General features: G+C 45.3%; 1 protein-coding gene across 2 annotated transcripts; it reads left to right on the top strand.

The window, feature by feature from the left end:
* The first annotated feature begins 787 nt into the window (after positions 1 to 787).
* On the top strand, positions 788 to 8,209 carry NOB1 (NIN1 (RPN12) binding protein 1 homolog). Of its 2 annotated transcripts, none has more exons than XM_032854059.1 (9): positions 788 to 874; positions 995 to 1,127; positions 1,954 to 2,084; positions 3,793 to 3,864; positions 4,056 to 4,190; positions 4,283 to 4,486; positions 5,110 to 5,207; positions 7,049 to 7,193; positions 7,898 to 8,209. In XM_032854059.1, exons 1-9 carry the CDS (start codon positions 812 to 814, stop codon positions 8,165 to 8,167), a joined length of 1,251 nt encoding a protein of 416 aa, XP_032709950.1. In that variant the 5' UTR covers positions 788 to 811; the 3' UTR covers positions 8,168 to 8,209. The 2 variants fall into 2 exon arrangements, with proteins under 2 accessions (XP_032709950.1, XP_032709951.1); XM_032854060.1 differs by having other exon boundaries at positions 4,062 to 4,190; positions 7,898 to 8,167.
* The last annotated feature ends 2,447 nt before the right edge of the window (positions 8,210 to 10,656 follow it).

Raw genomic sequence — 10,656 nt, forward strand, 5'->3', positions numbered from 1 at the left:
GACAGACCAGATCTCATAATTATAGAATCTCAGATTGCAAAAGGAATTTAGAAGTCATCTAATACTCCCTTTCAGTTCCATACCGCAAGGGTTTATTTGCTAGTAAATTACGCGCCTTGCTTAGAGAGTGGGCGAGGATATCAAAGACTCTCAAAATCAAGTGGGGGTACGTAAGCAGCGGTCAACAGAGCATAATGGATAAGAAAGTGGCTCAGGGGTTGGTTTGTCCGTTAATCAATCTATTCTTACCTATCCTTTCCTTTCCTTTTCCCCCTCCCCTCCCGCCCCCTCTCCTTCCTTCCTTCCTTTTCCTTTTCTTTCTTTCTCCCTTTTTGTAAGTAGGCTCCACACCCACGACCGTGAGATGGAGAGTTACCCCCAGATGTTAATCTTCTTAAAACCGAATACTAGACATGTTAGCTGAGACTAGCTGTCCTGAGCAGCTAGCCCTTAGACACAAAACAGTACCTATCTCCTAGACTTGTGATATTAAAATGAATTGTAGTTTCTCTGTATTGACTTGTAATAATAGGACTACATAGAGGTTTTACTTTAAAGTAAATAAGGGGCTAAGGGCCGCCGGAGCCTACCTCCTACAGTGTCTCCCAAAGTTTGACCTGCCCTCACCTGACAGGGCTGCTGGAGACGTCGCGCATGCGCGCGGGTATCCCTGAGCTGGGAAAGGCTTATGCGGCCGCCAGGAGGCGCCGCTAAGTCACAACTGTACCTCCCGGCTCCCAGAGGCCCAGATTGGAACGTAGGGGTGGAGCCAGCTCTGTGCGCAAGCGCGCTGAGGGCGCGTTCCGTCAAGATGGCGCTCGTGGAGCACGTTGTGGCGGATGCCGGAGCTTTTCTGCGAGACGCGGCTCTGCAGGTAAGGAGGGCTACCGCCAAGAGGAGCAGGGACCGAGTTGGCGACCCCTGAAGTAGTGCGGGCAGTCGGTCAGTGCATTGCGTGTATGGACGGGTGTAAGCTGTGTGGGTCTTTCCGCAGGACATCGGGAAGAACATCTATACAATCCGGGATGTGGTGAACGAGATTCGGGATAAGGCCACGCGCAGGCGGCTCGCCGTCCTGCCCTACGAGCTGCGTTTCAAGGAGCCCTTCCCGGAGTACGTGAGGCTGGGTGAGTGCCTCTGCCCCGGTGTGGATGGCGAAGCTGGGTCCCAGGCTACCTGCTCGGGAGCGACTCGGGTGGGAGTGGAGGTCTGGCTGTTTTACCAGCTTTGATTCAGAACCACGTTCTAGGAGATCATGGTGGCAGAGAGGCTCTCTGGGTCAGGAGTCAGCCAGGCCTTGCCAGTTATTAGCTATATACAGGTTACTTACTCTTTCTGAGAAGTAACTAATGGTAATAGGGTTTGGTTGAAGGATAAAATAAGCTTTTAGTACAGTGCTTAATACTTAGTAAGTGTCCAACAAATTTTAGCTGCTAATACCTGCTTTTTAGGAAATGTGAGTGGTATTGTTATAAAGCAGAGTTGTTACAGGGCAGTCCAATAATTTTGTTTCATCATAAACTACAACAGTTATTAACAGAATTAACTTGTAATCCCAGTATGGAATCTGAATATCCTATTAATCTGGCTTGTTATACTTAGAATGAAAGAATTTTAGACCAGAGAAGATACTTTCTATTCCAGCATAATACCAGATTTAATAAGGAACTCTCATCATTTGCAGACATTATGCTTTCAGTTACTTTCTGTTAACTTTGTTCTCCTGTCCCATGGTCTGGACTGAATAAGGATGTCACAGTAAACCTAACTGGCTTGAATTTTAATGATAGAGAATACAAATGTCTTAACAGTGAGTAGAAAAAGGAAATGAATGAAAATATTAAGAAGGTTTTCTTGGGATATTGATCTTGAGTTCTTTTTCATACTTTCACTGTGGTTCCCCAAGGTCATATAGCTTTTTGTTTCTAATTTGAGTTGGGGCTCTCTTTACAGTGACTGAGTTTTCAAAGAAAACTGGCGACTATCCCAGCCTCTCTGCCACAGATATTCAAGTGCTGGCACTCACCTATCAGTTAGAAGCAGAGTTTGTTGGGGTGTCTCACCTAAAACAAGAACCAGAAAAGGTAAATCAGGAGGATTATTGGTTTTCCTCCTTTTAACTTTTTTATTCCGGGAACTATCAGATACACGGAGTAGAGGGAATAGTTGGACCCAGTGTCCACATTACTCTGTCTCCACACTTATCAAGTCATGATCTATCAGGTTCATTTCTCCTGACCCCCAGCCCTTGGGATTTTGAACTCAGACATTGTATTTCATTGATATTTCTTGGTCTCTCTCTCAAAAAGCAAAAAAACCCACAAAATCATTACACAAAATTAATAGTAATTCCCTAATATTGTCAAATGTCTACCTAGTGTCCACATTTCCCAATTATTTTACAATTTTTTTTTTAACATTTGTCTGGATCACGATCCCAATAAGGTTCAAATGTTTCAGTTAGCAAATGCATCTCAGTATCTCAGTCTCTTGATCTGCAGGTTTTTTAGAAAGGGTTGGTTAAATTTGGAAAATGCAGAAATAGAGTAAAAATCAGCTATGTTCTTGCTATTTTTAAATAGACTTCTTTCCAAAAGCAAGAGAGAACGCTATGTGCTTGCCTGTTTTGTTTGTTTCTTTAAACTCTTGCCACTTTCAAAATTATAGGTTCCTATTGTGCTTTCAGGGACTTGCCCGCATTGGTTAGGTTCAAGAGATTAATTGATTTGTGGCTGGGTCCTATTGGCTTTTCCCAGGCCAGAAGATTTTAGAAGCCAAATATTCATGTAATAATTAATTTCAAATAGTGTTAACTAAGAATTGCTTAATATTCTCTAAAATCATCAAAAGTCTTCTAAACTCACATTTGTGTACGAATTGGAACTGTCTTCACATGTTTTCAACCAGATTTAGAGCCCTCCAGTTCTAAGAGTCTAAAACTGATGTGTAAAACACAGATTTCTGTGTGTCACCGAAATGTTTTAGGGAGATAGGGTAAAGGGAAACATAAAGCCTGAGTCTGTGACTGAGCACAGTGTGACTAGTAACTGGGTTTCTATTTGGCATCCGTCAGTTCATGATTCCTAAAAATTGCCCTTTTCCTGCAGCCTTTTGGGCAGAAGTTAGGTTTGGGGTTTTTTGTTTGTTTGTTTTGTTTTAATAAATTCTGTGGGGGTCTTGAACTCATGACTGTCAGCTTAAGAATCTCATGCTCTATCCACTGAGCTAGCCAGGTGCCCCAGGAGTTAGATATTTTGTATCAGAAGCTTTAAAACAGTGTATCTTTAAAAAATAATACAGTATCAGGTGACTGGGTGGCTCAGTGGGTTGAGCCTCTGCCTTCAGCTCAGGTCATAATCTCAGGGTCCTGGGATCGAGCCCTGCATCAGGCTCTCTGCTCAGCGAGGAGCCTGCTTTCCCCCTCTCCCTCCGCCTGCCTCTCTGCCTACTTGTGATCTCTCTCTCTATCAAATAAATAAAATCTTTAAAATAATAATAATAATAATACATTATCTTTTGACCCAGCAATTCCACTCTTGGGCATTTATCCCAAGTATAAAGATACATGTAAGTTTTATAAGTAATGTTGTTCATCAATGATTTCAAAAAAGAACTATTCCAAAGTCGTTATTTGGTAGTTACGGGATCACTGAATAATTATTTTTATGTTTCCCAATTTTTAACTGTAGAGAAGATACTTTGTTTTCTGTTCACTTACTTTCCTTCATACTCAATTGTCAGACTGTTTATTTCTCTGCTTAGAGCTGTCACTTTTTTCTTTTCTTTTTAAAGGTTAAAGTGAGCTTATCAAGTCAGCACCCAGAAACTCCTCTCCACATTTCTGGTTTCCATCTCCCCTCAAAGGTAATTGCTTAGATAAGTCATGTTCTCCTGCCCTCTTTTGCTATATATCTCCACACATTGTATGCAGTGAACCACATTTATCTAAACTAATATCCTAGTTTGTCCAGCCCCTGTCAGGTCTGACTTGTATCATCTATCATTCCGTACATAATCCTCTCAATTTTCAGGTTTTAAAATTATTTTTCTTTTAACCTCAGTCTAAACCCCCACAAGAAATAGTACAACATGGACAGCCTGCTGGTGAGCCTGAGAACTTAGAATTCACTTCCTTCATGTTCTGGAGAAACCCTTTGCCTAATATTGATCATGAACTGCAGGAGCTGCTGGTAAGGCCCTATGTATGATTCCCCGAGGACAGCACGCCAGCCTCTTCCTGCTGTTCCCGTGGGCTGGGACTTTGTGAATTCTGTTGTTTCAGATGGACAGAGATGATGATGTTCCAAGTGAGGAGGATGAGGAAGGAGAGAACGGATTTGAAGAAAGGAAAGACAAGGATAGCGACGATGACGGGGGCGGTTGGATAACTCCCAGCAACATCAAGCAGATACAGCGGGAGTCAGAGCAGTGCACTGTCCCAAAGGATGTGCGGGTTGGCTGTGTGACTACAGACTTTGCCATGCAGGTGGGTGGATGGGCATCAGCCGAACCTAGGCTCTAGTTCATAACAACTTTCACAGGAGTATGTACAGCTCTACTCTGTGATGCCTCTTTTCCTGGTTCTAGAAACTTTACGTGCTCTTTGATTATCTGTGGTTTTGGTTGGGAACTAGAAAATCAACATAGTGACAAAATATATGCCTTGTATTAAGTTTTTAATGTTTACTATACATGGTCTGTTGTTGGTTCTCTTTCAGTATGTTTCATGTTCTGTTCTCAGTTAGGTTCTTAGAAAAAGTAGAGGTTTCCAGCTCCCAAAAGAGTGTATTTGTCTTTGACAAAATAAATATCTTTGTTTTTGTGTGTGTGGTTTTTTTTTTAAGCTTTTAAAGGTGACACGATAAATGTCGTTGTTAAGAGAGATGCTTAGTGAGGGGCCCTGGGCCAAAGACCTGGCCCCTTTAAATACAAGGGGGAAATCTAGGTCTTAGCTCTAGTTTACATGCCTTGAGTGGCATCCTGATCTTTCCCTCAGCAAAAGCCCCTTATGAACCAAACCAGGCTTTGTGAAGTCCTTTCACTGTAATTATACAGATGTCAGACTTTGGTTTTGCTGACTTGGGGGGTGCTTTTGCTCATTGGTTGCAGAACGTCCTGCTTCAGATGGGGCTGCATGTTCTGGCCGTGAACGGCATGCTGGTCCGAGAGGCCCGGAGCTACATCCTGCGCTGCCACGGCTGTTTCAGGTACGCAGCTGACGATCTACACCCACGGCCTCTCTGTGGACCACTTTTCTCCCTGTCCTTTGTGCCAGTTTCTGGAAGGATGGCCTTGTGTGTAGGTTTTCCTCCCCCTTGTCCTTCATATGCACCTAGGTTCTGTCCTCACCAGAGCGCTGAAACCTCTGGGACAGAGGTCACCAGTGACCTCCTGTCTTAGTATCTTAGTCATAGGATTAAAGGCGTGGACTGTGGAGCAACGAGCCCTCATCATTTAACCATATGCACTGCAGCATTTATGGATGCTTATGGATGCCTGGGATTTGCTTTGAAATAATCCACACGTGGGAAGAGCGGGTGGGGGTAGGATGGAACAGGACGGCCATCGATGGATGGTTGTTGAAGCTGGGTGAGGGGCCCTTGGGGGTTCGTCGTGCTCTTTGGTCTACTTTATGTTTAGATTTTCTATTTAAAAAAAAAAAAAAAAGTGGAATGGATTCGGATGACACAGGTTCAGATCCAGATTCTGTCTCGCAGTAGCTTTACAGAAGTTGATGAACTCGGATTTTTCTTGCATACAATCAGAAGGGCTGATTGTCCTAGAAGATTGTGCTGTCTGGAACATAGGACACAGTCCGCTCAGGAGAACGGTTAGTTCACAGAGCATGCCCTTCTCTTCTGGCTCATAACATGGTCCTCATGGGGGGCCGGAGGGGTGCTGACGTTCTGTGGGCAGGCCCAGGGTCCCAGAGACCTGCTTGGAGCGGACGAGGCTGTACTTCAGCTTTGCCAGGGAAGCATGGCCCTGGGATCTTACGCTGCGGTGGCTGAGAGCCTCTCTGTAGATTCGGTCCAGATTTGGTGGCCGTCATACAGATCATATCGTGGAGGAGCAAGGTGTCTCCTGGGTCCCTAGGGCTGTTCCACTGAGGGTAAAGTTGTGTAGATGGACCACTGCTCCAGGCACTCGTGACCCAGGGGCCCTGCCCTACCACCAGCCTCTGCCTTCTTCTCAGTCTTCAGTTTGGAAATGTACCAGGCCTAGGACAGTGAAGCTTCATGAAATCCCATTTCCCCCGTTGCCCTTTGTTATAACACCCCAAGTTCCCCAAATGAACATGCGTGCTTTGCAGCTCTTAGAAACATTCTCCGTTCTTGTGAGATTAGCCCAGTGACTGAACGGTTTCTTTCACAGGATAATTAGTTCCTAGCATCTGTTGAGAGGCACTTGCGGTTTGTTCTCAGAGACTTGCAGGTCAGGAATTTGGCTTCTCGGGGGAGTCATCCAGCCGTAGCAGCTTGCCAGTGTTTCCTGCAGCATTCATTAGTACATTCTGGGCTACCTCCTGGCCCAGCAGCCCAGCTGCCATCCCCAGGCAAGGTGTGAAGAGCCACAGGAATAAGCCCTTTGACTTGAGTCAGGTGCCATTGAGAGCACTGATTGTGGAGCCACCTTCCTGGCCTTGTAGCTGCCACTTACTGGCTCTGTGCCTCAGTTTCCCTATCTATCAGATGGACAGAATGCCGGCTCTGTGGGATAGTTTTGATGTTAAACTCGTGGAATAATGCCTAACAGTTTAGTAAGACTTCATGACTAGCGTAACAACATTTGGCTCAACTTCTGAGCTGAATTATGGACTTGCTGCCTGTGTTACTTTGTTCACCTTTGCCCTTGGCACAGTGCGGTGGTGGCTTGTCTCAGCAGCACAAGGCTGGGCGGCCATGGTCTGTAGCATGCCGGGCCATTCAGTCTCCCCTGTTCCTTGTTGCTTCCTTTTCCTCCTCTGACGACCATGACTCACCTTGTGCTCTGGAGACGGGGTTTGCCCCCCATGGCTTCCGTGCCAGACCTTTCCTTTTCTCTCCAGGACCACATCTGACATGAGCCGAGTATTCTGTTCGCATTGTGGAAACAAGACCCTGAAGAAAGTGTCCGTGACCGTTAGCGACGACGGAAGCCTGCACATGCACTTCTCACGCAACCCGAAGGTGCTGAACCCTCGGGGCCTCCGGGTGAGTGGCGGCTCTCCCACTCCCTTCGAAGCCGGGCCTGCAGGTGGCAGAGCAAGACCTCTTAGCACCAGGATCAGAATCTGCAGAGAGGTCCAGGAGAGGCTTGGCATGGAACTGTCCCTCTGATTCCTTGAACCCAGCCTTACCTGTGGCACAAGAGGGTCTGGCACTCTTCTAGTTCCGTCCCTGCCCTGGAATCAGCCCTTTCTCTGATTCCTTATGGAGAATGGGGTTTTGAAGCACAGAGCTGAGCACAGGGTGGGCTCCTTGCCCTAGGAGGTCAGAGATGTCTCAGCCCACGTTGGATAGAGATTATATGTAATTATACACAGGAATATTTTCTGTCACCTATCTGTATTTTAAAATGAGTTTGTAAGTTCCATTTCAACCCAGCAGAGTTCATGCTAGCCCTCCCTGATACCTTGACACCATTTTCCGTAATTACCTAATTTGCTCAATCCTAGAACACTTGGTTCAGAGTTACCCACACCAGTGAAAACGGTACCTGCTTCGTAGAGTTCTGTGTTTGGAGGTAACTCCATTGCTGGCTGAGGGCGTGGAGTCACGGCACAAGGAGCAGTGACTGATAAACTCCCCTGATGTCATCTGCCCGCATCCAGAGCCGTCAGGAAGCTTGACATTAACAGGGTCAGACGTGTCTGGATAGGGTGCCCGCCTAATGACCTTTCCTTTCTTGTTTGCAGTATTCGCTTCCCACTCCCAAAGGGGGCAAATACGCCATCAACCCCCATCTGACCGAGGACCAGCGCTTCCCTCAGCTGAGACTGTCCCGAAAGGCCAGGCAGAAAACGGACGTGTTTGCCCCTGACTACACAGCTGGGGTATCTCCTTTTGCAGAGAATGACATCTCCAGCCGGTCGGCTACACTGCGGATCCGAGACAACACCTTGGGAGCAGGGAGGAGGCGGTTAAATCCCAATGCTTCCAGAAAGAAGTTTGTGAAGAAGAGGTGAAGTGCAGGCTCCGCGGGCCGGCGGGATTGCCGCTGCGGCTGCCCCGGTTCTCAGGTCCAGAGCCCTCTGGGTCCAGGCAGTAGGCCTGGCTTACGCAGCGCTGCTTCCTGACTGCCTGCGATGGGTCGGGTTCGGCGTGGAACTGGGCCATCCCTTGGCCTGGGAGCATCCAGAGAGCTGGGATTCCTGGCATGTTGAGCAGAGTTTGATGAAAACACAAAGAATGGCCCCATGGAGCACATCCTCAGCATTCAAAGAAAGGAACTTCCAGCTCGTATTTTTCTAATAAATGTGGTTGTGAGCTCCTGTGCCTTTTCATTACGTCACCATATGTCTACTGCTTAGGTAGTTGGAAGGTAACACTTAAGTTGTATACTCAACTATCAAGCATTTAGATATTTTTTACAAAAAAATATACTAGGTCTGTTATAATAAAACAAAAGCAACTATTTTTTCTTTTTTAAAACTTATTCTTGGGGCACCTGGATGGCTCAGTCAGTTAAGCATCTGCATTCACCTCAGGTCATGATCCTGGGGTCCTGGGATCCAGCCCCATGGCAAGCTCCTGCTCTGTGGGGAGTCTACTTCTCCCTCTGCCTGCTGCTCCCCCTTCTTGTGTGTGTGCTTTCTCTTTCTCTGTCAAATAAATAAATAAAATATTTAAAAAAACAAAACAAAACACAACTGGAGAGCCTGGGTGGCTCAGTGGGTTAAGCATCTGCCTTCAGCTCAGGCCATGATCTCGGGGTCCTGGGATCAAGCCCCACATCGTGCTCGCTGCTCATCGGGGAGCCTGCTTCCCTCTGTCTCCCTCTGCCTGCCTCTCTGTCTACTTGTGATCTCTCTCTCTGTCAAATAAATAAATAAAATCTTTAATAAAAAAAAAAAAAACTTACTCTGGAGCCTTTCAGTCATTTAAGAGAGTAGTGTAGTGAACTGCTATAGCCTTTCACCTAGTTTCAGTCTTACTTTGCCTTGTCTCCTTTTTCCTTTCTACATCCATGAGTACGCCAAGAATCTCCTAGGAAAAGGATGTTCTTTTGCATCAATTTAGGAAACTTAACATTGATCTATTACCATTAATGATACAGAGCAGAACTCAGTTTTTCCAGTTTGTTCCACCATCCTTCCTATTATTTCTGAACACTTTTCTTAAAGATTGATGTATTTTAGTGAGGGGGCAGAGGGAGAGTTTCACACAGAGTATAAAGCCCAGCATGGGGCTCAGTCCCACTACCCTGAGATCATGACCTGAGCAACCAAGAGCTGGGACACTCAACCCACTGAGCCACCCAGACACCCCTGAACAGTTTCAACCTATGCCTTGTGCAGTTGACTTTTTTTTAAATAAAGATTTTATTTATCAGAGAAAGTACACAAGCAGGAAAGCTACAGGCAGAGGGAGAAGCAGGCTTCCTGCTGAAGAGATGCTTTACCAACTGCGCCACCCAGGTGCCCCTGCAGTTGACATTTTTAATACCACTTTTTAAACAAGTCTTTTTTTTCTTTTTTTAAGATTATTTATTTATTTGACAGAGAGAGGGAAGCAGGCTCCCTGCTGAGCAGAGAGCCTGATGCTGGACTCAATCCCAGGACCCTGAGATCATGACCTGAGCCGAAGGCAGAGGCTTAACCCACTGAGCCACCCCTTGGCCCCAGTATCACGTTTTTTAAATGTCCCTCCATGTGTGTTTGACAGATTGCATAACCACAAGCAAATGTAGGGGGAAACCCTTTGGGCAGGAATGTTCCATGAATGGTAGATATATAGGGTATCATGTTAAATGACGCTAACTTTGATTACTTGGGATATGAACCTAGTATAAGACTTTTTCCAAGTTCTTTATATATTGATAGTATATATGCAAAGTACATATATATAGCATGTGTATATATATTTGTATATATATACTAATCTTAAAGAGCTTTTGATGATCTTCAAAAAACTCCTTAATTAGGTTTTTTTTCTTGTATAGTTATCTTACCCACTTGGCATATAGTTAAATTGAATTTAAAACCAAAAACATTGGGGTGCCTGGGTGGCTCAGTGGGTTAAAGCCTCTGCCTTTGGCTCAGGTCATGATCCCTGGGTCCTGGGATCAAGTCCCTCATTGGGCTCTGCTCAGCAGGGAGCCTGCTTCCCCCTCTCTCTCTCTGCCTGCCTCTGCCTACTTGTGATCTCTGTCAAATAAATAAATAAAATTTAAAAAAAAAATTAAGGTTTTTCCCATTCTCTCTCTTTTTTTTTTAACATAAGTAAACAGTTTTAAAAGTAAAAACCGAAAGGTATACTTAGAGGTAGATGCCATTTCCTCCCCTCCTGTTTCATCTTAACAGATATAAGGTCATTGGTTTCTTTTGTTTCTACTTCATCTTTGTTTTGTTCTGCAACTTTTTAAAATATTTTATTTTTAAGTAATCTCTACACCCACCGTGGGACTTGAATTCACAACTCTGAGATCAAAAGTTCCACTGACCAAGGCAGCCAG

Source organism: Lontra canadensis, unplaced genomic scaffold (assembly GCF_010015895.1).
Source record: "Lontra canadensis isolate GAN:19392208 unplaced genomic scaffold, GSC_riverotter_1.0 scaffold8, whole genome shotgun sequence".
Classification (NCBI taxonomy): domain Eukaryota; kingdom Metazoa; phylum Chordata; class Mammalia; order Carnivora; family Mustelidae; genus Lontra; species Lontra canadensis.